Below are 16,219 nucleotides of genomic sequence, written 5' to 3'. Positions count from 1 at the left end.
GAAGGAGGTAAGGCGGGGGGAGGTGGAGGAGGGGGAGAAGGGGGTGAGTAATCCCCGTTTTAATAACAATAATAATGGCATTTATAAAGTGCTTACTATGTGCAAAGCACTGTTTTAAGCACTGGGGAGATTACAAGGTGTTCAGGTTGTCCCACGTGGGGCTCACAGTCTTCATCCCCATTTTACAGATGAGGGAACTGAGGCCCAGAGAAGTGAAGTGACTTGCCCAAAGTCACCCAGCTGACAATTGGCAGAGCCGGGGTTTGAACCCATGACCTCTGACTCCAAAGCCCGGGCTCTTTCCACTGAGCCACGCTGCTTCTCTACAGATGAGTTTTACAGTTTTACAGATGAGGTCACTGAGGCCCAGAGAAGTGCAGGGACTTGACCACGGTCACACAGCAGACAGGCGGCAGAGGCAGGATTAGAACCCATGACCTCCTCACTCACCAGGCCCGCGCTCTTTCCGCCGCACCATGTCGCTCCTTAATTTTAAGCAATTTTGGACTGCAGTGGGAATTGACAGGAGGCTGGGAGGTCAGCAAGGAGGCTGATACCGTAATCAAGGTAGGATAGGAAAAATACTTGGATGATCGTGGTGGAAAAGGTTGGAATTCAGCCATTTGGTGAAGGCCGAAGGCAGGAGGAAATGCAAAACTGCAGGGAGAGGGAGAGAGTTCAGATTGGGAGATGACTTTATTTGTACATATTTGTTCTATTTATTTTATTTTGTTAATATGGCTTGTTTTGTTGTTTGTCTCCCCCTTCTAGACTGTGAGCCCGCTGTTGGGTAGGGACCGCCTCTAGATGTTGCCGACTTGTCCTTCCCAAGCGCTTTGTACAGTGCTCTGCACACAGTAAACACTCAATAAATACGATTGATTGATTGACTGTACAGTGCTTTGCACACAGTAAGCGCTCAATAAGGGTGCTGTCTCGAGCCCCGGTCCGGGAAGTCGGAGGCGTCCCACAAAAGTCAACGACCCAGACCCTGCCTTCGGGAGGTTTACAGTCAGTCGGGGGTTGGACACAGTCCCTGTCCCACATGGGACATGATCCCCATTTTACAGATGAGGGAACTGAGGAACAGAGAAGTGAAGCGACTTGCCCGAGTTCATGCGGCAGACAAGTGGCAGGGTCGGGATTGGAACCCAGGTCCTCTGACTCCCAAGCTTGGTCTCTTTCCATTAGGCCACACTGCTTCCCATCATTATTATTATTATTACTACTACTACTAAATTTATTCAATTTATTTTATTTTGTTAATATGTTTTGTTTTGTTGTCTGTCTCCCCCTTCTAGACTGTGAGTCCGCTGTTGGGTAGGGACTGTCTCTATATGTTGCCAGCTTGTACTTACCAAGCGCTTAGTACAGTGCTCTAAACACAGTAAGCGCTCAATAAATACGATTGAATGAATGAATGAATACGATTGAATGAATGAATGAATCATCCACAGAGTTGCAGCCTTGGGAGCAAATGACTGCTCCGAGGGAGTGGGTGTAGATGGAAAATGGAAAATTGAAGGGGTCCCAGAACTGAACCTTGAGGGACCCCCACAGTTAGGGGGTGGGAGGCAGAGGAGGAGCCCGCAGAGGAGAGAGAAGAGAACCAGGAGAGGACAGTGTCACTGAAATGCAGGTTGGACAACAATAATAATAATAATGATGGCATTTATTAAGTGCTTACTATCATCATCATCATCAATTGTATTTATTGAGCGCTTACTGTGTGCAGAGCACTGTATTAAGCGCTTGGGAAGTACGAGTTGGCAACATATAGAGACAGTCCCTACCCAACAGTGGGCTCACAGTCTAAAAGGGGGAGACAGAGAACAGAACCAAACATACTCACAAAATAAAATAAATAGAAATGTACAAGTAAAATAAATAAATAGATAGAGTAACAAATGTGCAAAGCACTGTTCTAAGCGCTGGGGAGGTTACCAGGTGATCGGGTTGCCCCACGGGGGGGCTCACGGTCTTAATCCCCATTTTACAGATGAGGGAACTGAAGCACAGAGAAGTGACTTGTCCAAAGTCAAACAGCTAAGTGGCAGAGGCAGAATTTGAACCCATGACCTCCGACTCCAAAGCTCCGGCTCTTTCTGCTGAGCCACGCTGCTTCTCTGTTGTTTCTCAGTGTCAGAGGCAGCTGAGAGGTGGAGGATTTGGATGGAATAGAGGCCTCTAGACTGTAAGCTCGTTGTGGGCAGGGAAATGTTGTTCTCTCCCAAGTGCTTAGTAATAATAATGATAATAATGGTATTTGTTAAGCGCTTACTATGTGCAAAGCACTGTTCTAAGTGCTGGGGGGATACAAAGTGATCAGGTTGTCGCACAGGGGGCTCACAGTCTTAATCCCCATTTTACAGATGAGGGAACTGAGGCACAGAGAAGTGACTTGTCCAAAGTCAAACAGCTAAGTGGCAGAGGCAGGATTTGAACCCACGACCTCTGACTCCAGCCCCGGCTCTTTCCGCTGAGCCACGCTGCCTCTCTGTTGTTTCTCAGTGTCAGAGGCAGCTGAGAGGTGGAGGATTCGGATGGAATAGAGGCCTCTAGACTGTAAGCTTGTTGTGGGCAGGGAAATGTTGTTCTCTCCCAAGTGCTTAGTAATAATGATGATAATAATGGTATTTGTTAAGCGCTTCCTATGTGCAAAGCACTGTTCTAAGCGCTGGGGGGATACAAGGTGATCAGGTTGTCCCACGTGGGGCTCACAGTCTTAATCCCCATTTTCTAGATGAGGGAACTGAGGCACAGAGAAGTGACTTGCCCAAAGTCACACAGCTGACAATTGGTGGAGCCGGGATTTGAACCCATGACCTCTGACTCCAAAGCCCGGGCTCTTTCCACTGAGCCACGCTGCTTCTCCACAACACCCTATACACGATAAGCACTCGGTAAATGCCATTGATTGATAAGGCTGTTGGATCTGGCATGAAGGAGATCACTTGTGACCTTTCAGAGGGCGGTTTTTGTGGGGTGAAGGGAATGGAAACCAGAATGGAGAGGGGCAAGGAGAGAATTGGAGGAGAGGAACTTGACACAGCGGGTGTGGGGTCGGGGCGGGTTTTTTTGTTTTTAGGCTAGGGGAGACACGAGCATGTTTGAAAGCAGTGGGGAAGATCAATCGTATTTATTGAGCGCTTACTGTGTGCAGAGCACTGGACTAAGCGCTTGAAGATGCCCCAGGAGAGTAAACGGTTGAAGATGGTGGACGGGGATGGGAGTAAGTGCTTTGATATCATGTGAAGGGACGGGGTTGGATGCTAGAGAAGCAGCGTGGCTCAGTGGCTGGGAGTCAGAGGTCATGGGTTCTAATCCCGGTTCTGCCACGTATCTGCTGTGTGACCTTGGGCAAGTCATTTCAGTTCTCTGAGCCTCAGTGACCTCATCTGTAAAACGGGGATGAAGACTGTGAGCCCCCACCATGGGACAACCTGATCACCTTGTATCCCCCCCAGCGCTTAGAACAGGGCTTCACACATAGTAAGCGCTCAACAAATGCCATTATTATTATTATGAGCAGGTGGGTTTTGAAAGAAGGCAGTGACAGAGTCAGGATTAGAACCCAGGTCCTCTCACTCCCAGGCCCATGCTCTTTCCCCTCCAGCCTGCAATTAAATTTAAGGTCTACCTTCCTCTCCACACTATAACAATGGCATTTGTTAAGCACCTACTATGTGCCAAGCACTGTTTTAAGCACTGGGGAGATTACAAGGTGATCAGATTGTCCCACAGGGGGCTCACAGTCTTCATCCCCCTTTTACAGATGAGGGAACTGAGGCACAGAGAAGTGAAGTGACTTGCCCAAGGTCACTCAGCTGACAAGTGGCAGAGCCGAGATCTGAACCCACGACCTCTGACTCCCAAGCCCGGGCTCTTTCCACTGAGCCACATTGCTTCTCTATAAACTCCTCGCAGGAAAGGATCACATCTTCCACCTTCCGCCTTCTCTGCACAAAGTAAGGCCTTCTAGCCTGTGAACCCGTTGTTGGGTAGGGATTATCTCTATTTTTGGCCGAATTGGACTTTCCGAGCGCTTAGTACAGTGCTCTGCACACAGTAAGCGCCCGGTAAACATGATTGAATGAATAAGGACTCAATACATACCATTGATAGCTAAAGCTCCACAAGCGGAAGATTCTCCCTCTCCCTTCGGCATCGCCCCGACTCGCTCCCATAGTTCCTCCCCTCCTTCCAGCTCCCCAGGACTTCCGTACATATCCGTAATTGATTTTATATTTAATGTCCGCCTCCCTCTCTCGATTGTAAGCTCACTGTGGGCAGGGAATGTGTGTTTGTTACATTGTACTCTCCTAAGTGTTTAGTACAGCGCTCTGCACACAGTAGGTGCTTATTAAACAAATGAATCAATTTCAGGATCTACTGTACACTTCCAAGTGCTTAGTACAGTGCTCTGCACTTAGGTGCTCAATAAATGATTGAATGAATCGATTGCTTTCCGGGTTGGGAGCTGGCTTTCTCCCCAAATCCTCTTTCCAATAGATCCCTCCCCTGCTCCACCGTCCCAACTCGGCACACAATCACACACCGGCCAGGGCAGGGTTGTTCCTTTATTCCTGAAAACTACCAGGAATGGGAGGGAAGTTAGTGGGAGTTTTCCGGGAGCCCTAGCTCAAGGCTCCCCTTCTTCCACCTCACCCCCGCAACAGGGCCAGGAGGCCTCGGTCCCCCTCCTCCCAAAAGGGCAAGGGAGTGCTAAAAGTGAGTTATTCGTGCTAAAAGGTTCGCTCTGTCCCGCCATCATCATCGTCGTCGCTACACCGTCCTGAGCGAAGACCTTAGTGGGGGGAGGAGGGGAGAAGGGCAGGGGAGTTTGGCAAGTACTCGGGAGGAGGCCCCTTCCTTCAGTGAACAGGATAAGCCGTTTTCAAGGTCAAAGGCAGTGAGGGCCAGGAAAACCAGCCTCCGACCGGACGATGGCTGCTGCTGCTTGAATAGCCTCAGATGGCACGGGCCTGAAAACCGCCACGATGAAGAAGAAGAAAACCCTCGTTCTCCTTAAGAGGGGAACGGGCGGCCTGGACTGGGGGCGGCTGGGGGACGGTGTTCGGTCACGACCTCTTCCTCCAAATGGCTCCCGGACCCAACGGACGGCCACTCCTCCTCCTCCTCCTCTCCCTGGACCTGCCGGCCCGGTCCCCCGGCGAGCCGAGTCCACCCCTGGCTAGTCCACGAGCAGGGAGTTACACATAAATAACAACAAGCAGTAGCCCGTGAGAAGGCATGCAGTCCCTGGGCGGGCGGGCCCCCGTCAGAGAGGAGGCCTGGTGGCGTCGGGAACGACGGGACGGGGACGGGGGCCTCATTTGTCTTTCTTGGTCTCGCCGGGGGGAAGAGTGGCGGTGGCCGGGGGTTCGGGTGGCTCTTCGGGGGCCTCGTCTCGGGACTTCGCCTGCTTCTTGGCCCGCTGGTACAGTTCGTTCAGGTTGAACTCTCGGATCACGTTCTCCTGAGGGACGAGAGGCGTGGGCCGCTGGAGGAGGGCGTCTCCGCCGGGGAACCCTGAGTGCCGGGCCTGCCCTCGGGAGGCTAACCCGGGAACGGGGAGAAGGGCTGCCCCGTCCCGCTGCCCCCCCGCTTCGGGGACCGGCCCTAGGCCAGACGGAGGCAGCCATCGCTCTGAACCCCAGAGTCAGCCGATCCAGTCATCAATCGACGGAAGGGGGGAGGCGGGGGGTGGTGTGCGGGGAAGATGAGGGCAACCTCTCTTCCGAGATTTGGTTCCAAGTCTCTCTCGGGTGTTCCCCCTGCCCCGCTTTTCTTTTTTAAATGGTATCTGTTAAGTGCTTACTGTGTGTCAAGCACAGCTCTAAGCGCTGGGGCAGATACTAGTTTAGCAAGTTGGACCCAGTCCCCGCCCCGCACGGAGCTCACAGCTGGAACCACCCCCCCCCCCACCCTTCTAGACTGTGCGCCCACTGTTGGGTAGGGACTGTCTCTATATGTTGCCAGCTTGTACTTCCCAAGCGCTTAGTACAGTGCTCTGCACACAGTAAGCGCTCAATAAATACGATTGATTGATTGATTGACTTAATCCCCATTTGACAGATGAGGTAACTGAGGCACCACAGGGACGTTTAGTGACTTGCCCAAGGGCACCCAGCAGGCTGATATTAGAACCCAGGGGCCCGGGCTCTTTCCACTAGGCCAGGCGGCTTCAGGCCTTTTCCCGGCGGCTCCCAGGGCCTCCACCCCGGTCATTCCCTTACCTCGGAGAAGGTCCAGGACACGGCTCTTCCCTTCTTGTCGATCTGCGGCCTCCGCAGCACCTCCTTACCGCCCTGAAACAGGATCAGGGTGGGCAGCTGTTTGGTGAGGGGCGACGTGCTCACTTTGTACCTGCAGAAAGGGAGGGGAGGGAGCCCAGGTCCAAAATCTCTCCTCAGAGCAACCTGCTCAGCCTTCCTCTATTCAAGCCCCCCGCAAACCTGTGTGTGTATATTCATATGTATGCTTGAAATGTGTGTCCTTTGCATTTGAAGACAACACATGCGTGACATTCACGCATACTAACAATAATGATGGTATTTGTTAAGTGCTTGCTATGTGCCAAGCACTGTTCTAAGTGCTGGGGGGGGATACAAGGTGATCAGGTTGTTCCACGTGGGGCTCACAGCCTTAATCCCCATTTTACAGGTGAGGTAACCGAGGCACAGAGAAGTTAAGTGGCTTGCCCAAGGTCACACAGCTGACAAATGGCAGAGCCGCGATTCGAACCCATGACCTCTTGACACCAAAGCCCGGGCTCTTTCCACTGAGCCACGCTGGTATACTTGAAATGTGTGTCCGCATTTGAAGACAATGCATGCGTGACATTCACACGTGGATGAGAGACTGAAAAAGCCAGTATAGAATAATAATAATAATGATGGCATTTGTTAAGCGCTTATTATGTGCAAAGCACCGTTCTAAGCGCTGGTGGGGATACAAGGTGATCAGGTTGTCCCCCGTGGGGCTCGCAGTCTTCATCCCCATTTTACAGATGAGGGAAGTGAGGCCCAGGGAAGTGAAGTGACTTGCCCAAAGTCACACAGCTGACAGCGGGAGGAGCTGGGATTTGAACTCAGGACCTCTGACTCCCAAGCCCGGGCTCTTCCCACTGAGCCACGCTGCTTCTCTGTGTGTGAGAGACTGAAAAAGCCAGTACAGAACAGAGAGCACCCCTGTTGTGGCACCACGTTTAACGCTTGCCACGCCTGATGCCGCCTGCCCTTTGGCCTCCTCGTCCCCCACCCCCGGCCTCTCCCGTGCCATTCCTCGCTTGTCTCTCCCCGGCCGCCGGCTCGCGGTCTCCGGCCGGGCCCCGGCCCCGACTTACCGCGTGCTGACGTCCGGGTAGCGCCCCACGTCCACCTTCCCGAAGTTCAGTCCGGCACAGTTGTACCTGGGGAAGGAAGGGACCATCTCGCTACCGTCCGTGACGGGGCCGGTGAGGGCCGCGTCCCGAGGGCACCGGGTGGGGTGGGTTTCCGCGGCTCAGGGCGAAAAACGTCCCGTCACGCACCCCTCGTGGAGATGCCGGACGACGGACGGAGCGCGAGGGTCGCCCGACTCACTTGAGAGAGAGGTCGGCGTAGATGGGAGCGAACGACTGGCACTCGTTGGACCAGTTGGCGAAGAATTCCACGATCCACGTCACCCGTCTGTCCCGCTCCAGCTCCTCCTGCGGCACGGACGGAGGGCTCGGTCGGCTGGGCCGCGCCCCGGGAGCCCCACGTCCCCCCCCCCCCGGCCTCGTCGTCCCCGTTCACCTGTGGGGCCCCCCCCCGCCCCGCGTGCTCCTTCTTGGAGAAGGCGGAGCGCGATCGCCCACCCACCCCGATCCCGGGATGAGACACGGAGACGGGCACGGGCAACTCACATCAATCGTCTTGTCGTTGAAATACTTTATGTACTCGGGGCCCATGTAGAGGGGGGGCTTGCAGGTCATCAGAAATACTGAACACAGAAAGAGGAAGGCTGACCCCCACAGCCACCATGGGAGAGACCCCCCTTCCCCGCAACAAGGAAAGTGCTCCCTGCCCAGATTGGGGGTCTCGGCTGCCTCAAGACCCCTCACGGGGTTGGAGATGCAGAGCGACGGCTAACCTTGGTGAGCATGTGGAGATCTAAGCGTTCTTGGAACCCCCAAGACTCCCACCCTCTTTTTCAAAGGAGAGGGATTATAATAATAATAATAATGATGGCATTTCTTAAGCGCTTACTATGTGCAAACCACTGTTCTAAGCACTGGGGGGGGAATGCAACGTGAGCAGGTTGTCCCACGTGGGGCTCCCAGCCTTAATCCCCATTTTACAGATGAGGTAACTGAGGCTCAGGGAAGTGAAGTGACTTGCCTAAGGTCACACAGCAGACATGTGGCAGAGCTGGGATCAGTCGATCGTATTTACCAAGCGCTTCCTCTGTGCACAGCACTGTATTCGAGCGCTTGGGAGAGTATAATATTCACTCATTCACTCAATCGTATTTGTTGAGCGCTTACTGTGTGCAGAGCGCTGTACTAAGTGCTTGGGAGGTACAAGCTGGCAACATATAGAGGCGGACCCTATCCAACAACGGGCATAACAGACACGTTCCCTGCCCGCAGCGAGCTTACAGTCTAGAGCGGGAGGAAGGAAAATGGATGGGGCTTCTGAGCTGGCTTTCCGAGGGAGCCTCCGAGCTGAAGGCGGAGGCCGCCGCCGGTTCCTCACCTACGCAGAGGGTGACGTAGAGCAGGCCCAGGCGGATGTCCAGGCGGAAGAAGAGGATGGCGTTGGCCACTTTGCTGAACATGAAGATGTTGCCGATGTGCTGCTCGACGGTGACTGACACAACGGCGGCAGAGCCGTCAGGGCGAGGCTGCGGCCGCTCCAACGTCCGCTCCCCGCCGCCCGCCCCGGCTTTGGAGTAGCCCTCGGCCAGAGGAAGACCGCCATCTCCCCGAGCCCCCGGAGGCAACCCATCGATCGATCAATGGTGGGCGGTCAGGGCATCCTTTCCACTCCGGAGGGAAGGGGGGGTGTAACGCCATGACGCCGGGCGGCTCAGCCCTCCAAATCCCGGGAAGCAGTGTGGCCGAATGCACAGAGTCAGGGGAGTCAGGGGACCCGGGTGCCAATCCCACCCGCCACCTTTCTGCGGTGTGACCTCGGGCAAGCCCCGGTGCCTCGGTTCCTTCATCCGCAAAAGGGGATTCAAGACCTCTCCTCCCTCCCACTCAGTGAGCCCCATGCGGAGGACTTATATCTACCCCAGCGCTTGGCACAGTGCTTGGAACTGAATGAGCGCTTTACAGATATAATTACAGTGAAGAATTAACCCAATTGCTAAGACTTACTGGATCGACGGTTCTTCATCATTACGATGGCGCTGAGGAACATCAAGATCTCCACCTCCCGCTGAAAGAAAATCAAGGGGGTTGAGTCCGAGGAAAACAGAGCGGAAGTCGAGTCGAGCACCGGGACCAAACAACAGCGGACCTTCTCCAGGCACACGTAAGAGCCAACTGGATTCCAAACGGGTCAGGCACTTTGGACTGGGAGGAAATGGTCCTGATTTAAGTCCTGGGAACAGAAGTACCACCCGGTAACCTGACCTCCGATTCAAACCAATAAATCAACGGGACTTACTGAGGCTCACTGTGTTCAGAGCCCTGGATTCAGCACTTTGGGAAGAGTCCAATCTAACGGTCGGTAGGCACATTCCCACGTTGAGCTTACGGTCCAGAGAACTTGGGGGTGCGTTGCTCTCCTGGAACTGGCACTGGGGGAAAAGCCCTCAGCTTCACCTCCAAAGCTTTAGGGGCACGACAGGCAGCATCGCTACCTTCCCCGCCCCCCGGAGAGACAGTTTGGGCTAGTGGAAAGAGCAGGGGCCCGCGAGTCAGAGGACCCGGATTCTAAACCCGGCTCTGCCCCTTGCCAGTCTCGGTCTTTTGTACCGGTCCTTTGAATTTGAAGGTAACTCCACCGACGGTAAAACGGGCAGAGAAGGCCGACGGTTCTACGGTGCCCACTTAAGAGGAAGTGGGAAGTCCAAGTTGGCAACATATAGAGCCGGTCCCTACCCAACAGCGGGCTCATCTTCCACTCCCGTCTGCATCGCCCTAGCACTTGGATTTGTATCCATTATTCACCCCACCCTCAGCCCCGTGGCATTTATGTCCATAATTTATTGTAATGTCTGTCTCCCCCCCTCTGGCCTGTAAGTTCCTTGTAGGCAGGGAATGTGCCCTCCAACTCTGTCATTCTGGACTCTTTCAAGCGCTTAGTACAGTCCTCCACACGCAGTCAGGGCTCAATAAATGATTGATTGATATGTGACCTTGGGATCCCCCTTGCCCTCCAGCCTCTCATCAGGAGGAGACTAGCAGGTTTGGGGAGCGGCGATCTGACGTGGGATTCATTCATTCAATCGTATTTATTGAGCGCTTATTCCCCACAGCACTTATGTGTATACCTGTAATTCTATTTATTTATATCGATGCTTGTTTACCTGTACTGGTGTCTGTTTCCCCCCCGGCCCCCGACTGTGAGCTCATTATTGGCATTTTCTCGTTATTGCAGTATTGCACTTTCCCAGGCGCTTAGTACAGTGCTCTGCACACAGTAAGTGCTCAATAAATACGACAATGAAAGAATTAGTGTCTGTCTCCCCCTTTAGACTGTGAGCTCCCTGCGGGTAAGGAATGTATCTGTTCTTGTACTGTCCCAAGCGCTTAGTACAGTGCTCTGCACACAGTAAGTGCTCAATAAATATGACTGAATGAACGAATGTCTGCCTCCCCCTCTAGACTGTGAGCTCGCTGCGGGCAGGGAATGTCACTGTTTATTGTTATATTGTACTCTTCCAAGTGCTTAGAACAGTGCTCTGCACACAATAAGCGCTCAATAAATACGATTATTATTATTATTACTGTGTGCAGGGCACCGTGAGCCTGTTGTTGGGCAGGGATTGTCTCTATCTGTAACCGAATTGTACTTTCCCAAGTGCTTAGTATAGCGCCCTGCACACAGTAAGCGCTCAATAAATACGACAATGAATGAATGAATGAATTAATGAATGGTGAGAGGCGACTATCACAACAGAATGGACGCACCCCGGGCCCACAAAGAGGAGCTTGCCCAGGTTGAGGTGATATTTGGGCAAGTCACTTCACTTCTCTGGGCCTCAGTAACCTCATCTGTAAAATGGGGATGAAGCCCGTGAGCCCCAAATGGGACAACCTGATGACCTTGTATCTACCCCCAGGGCTTAGAACAGTGCTTGGCACATAGTGAGCGCTTAACAAACACCACCATGGGCAGCGTGGCTCAGTGGAAAGAGCCCGGGCCTTGGAGTCAGAAGTCATGGGTTCAAATCCCAGCTCTGCCAATTGTCAGCTGTGTGACCTTGGGCAAGTCACTTCACTTCTCTGTGCCTCAGTTCCCTCATCTGTAAAATGGGGATGAAACCTTTGAGCCCCACGGGGGATAACCTGATGACCTTGTATTCCCCCCCCTCCCAGAGCTTAGAACAGTGTTTCGCCCATAGTAAGCGCTTAACAAACACCATCATGGGCAGCGTGGCTCAGTGGAAAGAGCCTGGGCCTTGGAATCAGAGGTTGTGGGTTCAAATCCCGGCTCCGCCAATTGTCAGTTGTGTGACTTTGGGCAAGTCACTTTACTTCTCTGGGCCTCAGTGACCTCATCTGTAAAATGGAGATGAAGACTGTGAGCCACACGTGGGTCAACCAGTTGACCTTGTAAACCCCCCCCCCCCCCCCCCACCCAGGGCTTAGAACAGGGCTTTGCGCAGAGTAAGGGGTTAACAAATGTCATCATGATTATTATTCTCTGTGCCTCAGTGACCTCATCTGTAAAATGGGGATGAAGCCTATGCACCCCACAGGGGACAACCTGATGACCTTGCATCTACCCCAGTGCTTAAAACAGTGCATGGCACGTAGTAGGCGCTTAACACCATCATGGGCAGCGTGGCTCAGTGGAAAGAGCCCGGGCCTTGGAGTCAGAGGTCACGGGTTCAAATCCCGGCTCTGCCCCTTGTCAGCTGTGTGACCTTGGGCCAGTCACTTAACTTCTCTGGGCCTCAGTGACCTCATCTGTAAAATGGGGATGAAGACCGGGAGCCCCACGTGGGTCAACCTGATCCCGCTGTATCTCACCCAGCGCTTAGAACAGTGCTTCACACACAGTAAGCACTTAACAAATACCATCATCATTATTATTCTTTGGGCCTCAGTTCTCTCCTCTGTAAAATGGGGATGAAGACTGGGAGCCCCACGGGGGACAACCTGATCACCTTGTATCTACCCCAGTGCTTGGTACACAGCATGCCATCGTCATTATTATTCTCTGTGCCTCAGTGACCTCATCTGTAAAATGGGGATGAAGACTGTGAGCCCCATGGGGGACAACCTGATCACCTTGTATCCTCCCCAGTTCTTAGAACATAGTAAACGCTTAACAAACACCACCACGGGCAGCATGGCTCACTGGAAAGAACCCGGGCCTTGGAGTCAGAGGTCACAGGTTCAAATCCCGGCTCTGCCACTTGTCAGCTGTGTGACCTTGGGCCAGTCACTTCACTTCTCCATGCCTCAGTGACCTCATCTGTAAAATAGGGATTCACACCGTGAGCCCCACATGGGACAACCTGATCACCTTGTATCTACCCCAGCACTTAAACAGTGCTTGATACGTAGTAAGTGCTTAACAAATGCCACCATTATTATTCTCTGTGCCTTGGTTCCCTCATCTGTAAAATGGGGATGAAGACTGTGAGCCACACATGGGTCAACTTGATGACCTTGAATCCCACCCAGTGCTTAGAACAGGGCTTGGCACATACTAAGCGCTTAACAAATACCATCATTATTCTTATTCTCTGGACCTCAGTTCCCTCATCTGTAAATCAGTCAATCAATCATATTTATTGAGCACTTACTGTGTGCAGAGCACTGTACTAAGCGCTTGGGAAGTACAAGTTGGCAACACATAGAGACAGTCCCTACCCAACAGCAGGCTCACAGAAAACAATCTGTAAAATGGGGATGAAGACTGGAAGCCCCACATGGGACAACCTAATGACCTTGTAAACCTCCCCAGTGCTTAGAATGGTGCTTGGCACATAGGAAGCACTTAACAAATACCATTATTATTATTATTCTCTGGGCCTCAGTTCCCTCATCTGTAAAATGGGGATGAAGACTGTGAGCCCCACGTGGGACAATGTGATGACCTTGTATCTCCCCCAGCGCTGAAAACGGTGCTTGGCACATAATAAGCGCTTAACAAATACCATCATTATTTTTATTATTATTCTCTGGGCCTCAGTTCCCTCATATGTAAAATGGGGATGAAGACTGGAAGCCCCACATGGGACAACCTGATCACCTTGTAACCTCCCCAGCGCTTAGAACGGCGTTGGGAACAGAGTAAGCGCTTAACACATACCATCATTATTCTTATTGTTATTCTCTGGGCCTCAGTTCCCTCATCTGTAAAATGGGGATGAAGACTGGGAGCCCCACGTGGGACAGTGCGATGACCTTGTATCTCCCCCAGCGCTTTGAACAGCGCTTGGCACGTAGCAAACGCCTAACAAATACCATCATCATTACCGTTATTATTTTCTGTGCCTCAGTTCCCTCATCTGTAAAATGGGGAAGAACACTGGAAGCCCCATGTGGGACAACCCGATGACCTTGTAACCTCCCTAGCGCTTAGAACGGTGCTGGACACATAGTAAGTGCTTGACAAATACCATCACTATTCTTATTATTACTCTCTGGGCCTCAGTTCCCTCATCTGTCAACCCAGCGCTTAGAACAGTGCTGGGCACATAGTAAGCACCTAACAAATACCATTATTATTCTTCTTCTCCAGGCCTCAATTCCTTCATCTGTAAAATGGGGATGAAGATTGTGAGCCCCCCGTGGGACAACCTCATCACCTTGTAATCTCCCCAGCGCTTAGAACGGTGCTGGGCACATAGTAAGCGCCGAATACCATTATTATCATCATTCTCCGGGCCTCAGTTCCCTCATCTGTCAAATGGGGATGAAAACTGGGAGCCCCACGTGGGACAGTGGGATGACCTTGTAACCTCCCCGGCACTTACAACGGTGCTGGGCACACAGTAAGCGCCTAATACCATTATTATTATCATTCTCCGGGCCTCAGTTCCCTCATCTGTCAAATGGGGATGAAGACTGGGAGCCCAAAGTGGGACAGTGGGATGACCTTGTAACCTCCCCGGCGCTTACAATGGTGCTGGGCACATAGTAAGCGCCTTATACCATTATTATTATTATTATTCTCTGTGCCTCAGTTCCCTCATCTGTCAAATGGGGATGAAGACTGGCAGCCCCACGTGGGACAGTGGGATGACCTTGTAACCTCCCCAGCACTTACAACGGTGCTGGGCACATAGTAAGCCCCTAATACCATTATTATTACTATTCTCTGTGCCTCAGTTCCCTCATCTGTCAAATGGGGATGAAGACTGGGAGCCCCACGTGGGACAGTAGGATGACCTTGTAACCTCCCCAGCGCTTAGATCGGTGCTGGGCACACGGTAAGCGCTTAATACCATTATTATTATTATTCTCTGTGCCTCAGCTCTCTCATCTGTCAAATGGGGATGAAGACTGGGAGCCCAAAGTGGGACAGTGTGATGACCTTGTAACCTCCCCAGCGCTTACAACGGTGCTGGGCACACAGTATGCGCCTAATACCATTATTATTATTATTCTCTGGGCCTCAGTTCCCTCATCTGTCAAATGGGGATGAAGACTGGGAGCCCCACGGGGGACAACCTGATCACCTTGTAACCTCCCCAGCGCTTACAACGGTGCTGGGCACATAGTAAGCGCCTAATACCATTATTATTACTATTCTCTGGGCCTCAGTTCCCTCATCTGTCGAATGGGGACGAAGAGTGGGAGCCCCACGTGGAACAATGTGATGACCCTGTAACCTCCCCAGCGCTTACAGCGCACACAGTAAGCGCTGAATCAATGTCATCATCATAATTACGATGGTGAGGAGCCATTATGATGATGATGATGATGATGAGGATTGTGTGTGTGTGTGTGTTTGTGTGTGTTGTGTGACCCACCCAGTCGAAGTCGCAGGGGTTCCGGTCCTCCCTCTGGGTGGGGAGGTGCAGGCAGAGCGGCGGCAGCTTCCGCACGAGCAGGAAGGCGGCGGCCAGCAGCGCCGACAGCAGGTAGTAGGGCCGCGCCAGCCATCGCGACAGCCGCGGCACCGAGTACAGCAGCGCCAGCAGCGGCGCCAGCACCGCCATCTTCCCCCCTTCCTTCCCTCCCCCTCAGCCGTCCTCCTCCTCCTCGTCGTCGTCGTCGTCCCCTCAGCCCCGCGCCGGAAGTCGCCGCTGATTGGCCGGCGCCGCAGCGGCCCGCCCCCCCAGAACTCACCGCTCTGATTGGCCGGCGCCACGGCCGCCCGACCCAAGAAGTCGCCGCTGATTGGCCGGCGCCGCGGCGGCCCGCCCCCCCCAGAACTCACCGCTCTGATTGGCCGGCGCCGCGGCGGCTCGCCCTTCCCCAGTAGTCGCTGATGATTGGCCAGCGCCGCAGCAGCCCGCCCCCAGAAGTCGCCGCTGATTGGCCAACGCCTCAACGGCCGACCCCCCCCCCGAGAGCTCGCCACTGATTGGTCGGCGCTGGGGCCGCCCGACCCCAGAAGTCGCCGCTGATTGGCCGGCGCCGCGGCGGCTCGCCCCCTCCCAGTAGTCGCTGATGATTGGCCAGCGCCGCAGCAACCCGCTCCCAAAAGTCGCCGCTGATTGGCCAGTGCCGCGGCGGCCCGCCCCCCCCCCGAGGTCCTCCTCCTCCCCCCCACCTCCTTCCCCGCATCTCAGCTCCTTTATATATTCATTCATTCATTCAATCGTATTTATTGAGCGCTTACTGTGTGCAGAGCTCTGTACTAAGCGCTTGGGAAGTACAAGTTGGCCACATATAGAGACGGTCCCTACCCAACAGCCGGCTCACAGTCTAGAAGTAATACATCTGTACAGATTTATTACTCTGTTTTACTTGTACATATTTACTATTCTATTTGTTTTGTGAATGGTGTGCATCTTGCTTTAATTCTATTTGTTCTGACGATTTTGACCCGTCTCTATGTTTTGTTTTGTTGTCTGCCTCCCCCCTTTCATTCATTCAGTCGTATTTATTGAG

General features: G+C 53.1%; 1 protein-coding gene across 1 annotated transcript; it reads right to left on the bottom strand.

The window, feature by feature from the left end:
* Positions 1–4,561: 4,561 nt before the first annotated feature.
* On the bottom strand, positions 4,562–15,342 carry TMX2 (thioredoxin related transmembrane protein 2). The gene is made up of 8 exons (XM_038764325.1): positions 15,133–15,342; positions 9,350–9,410; positions 8,724–8,837; positions 7,892–7,968; positions 7,587–7,693; positions 7,349–7,414; positions 6,240–6,369; positions 4,562–5,479 (listed from the first exon to the last, which is right to left on the bottom strand). Exons 1-8 carry the CDS (start codon positions 15,319–15,321, stop codon positions 5,333–5,335), a joined length of 891 nt encoding a protein of 296 aa, XP_038620253.1. The 5' UTR covers positions 15,322–15,342; the 3' UTR covers positions 4,562–5,332.
* Positions 15,343–16,219: the final 877 nt, after the last annotated feature.

Source organism: Tachyglossus aculeatus, chromosome 22 (assembly GCF_015852505.1).
Source record: "Tachyglossus aculeatus isolate mTacAcu1 chromosome 22, mTacAcu1.pri, whole genome shotgun sequence".
In the NCBI taxonomy this organism is placed as follows: Eukaryota; Metazoa; Chordata; class Mammalia; order Monotremata; family Tachyglossidae; genus Tachyglossus; species Tachyglossus aculeatus.
This window is presented reverse-complemented; position numbering and strand designations above follow the sequence as displayed.

What these genes read in the sequence shown, in the direction of transcription:
- TMX2 (XM_038764325.1), bottom strand. Translation starts at nt 15,321, where the DNA reads ATGGCGGTGCTGGCGCCGCTGCTGGCGCTGCTGTACTCGGTGCCGCGG. An exon ending in ACCCCTGCGACTTCGACTGG is followed by an intron (nt 9,411 to 15,132) that starts GTGGGTCACACA and finishes ATTTTCTTTCAG; the next exon opens with CGGGAGGTGGAGATCTTGAT. An exon ending in TGTCCTGGACCTTCTCCGAG is followed by an intron (nt 5,480 to 6,239) that starts GTAAGGGAATGA and finishes CTCGTCCCTCAG; the next exon opens with GAGAACGTGATCCGAGAGTT.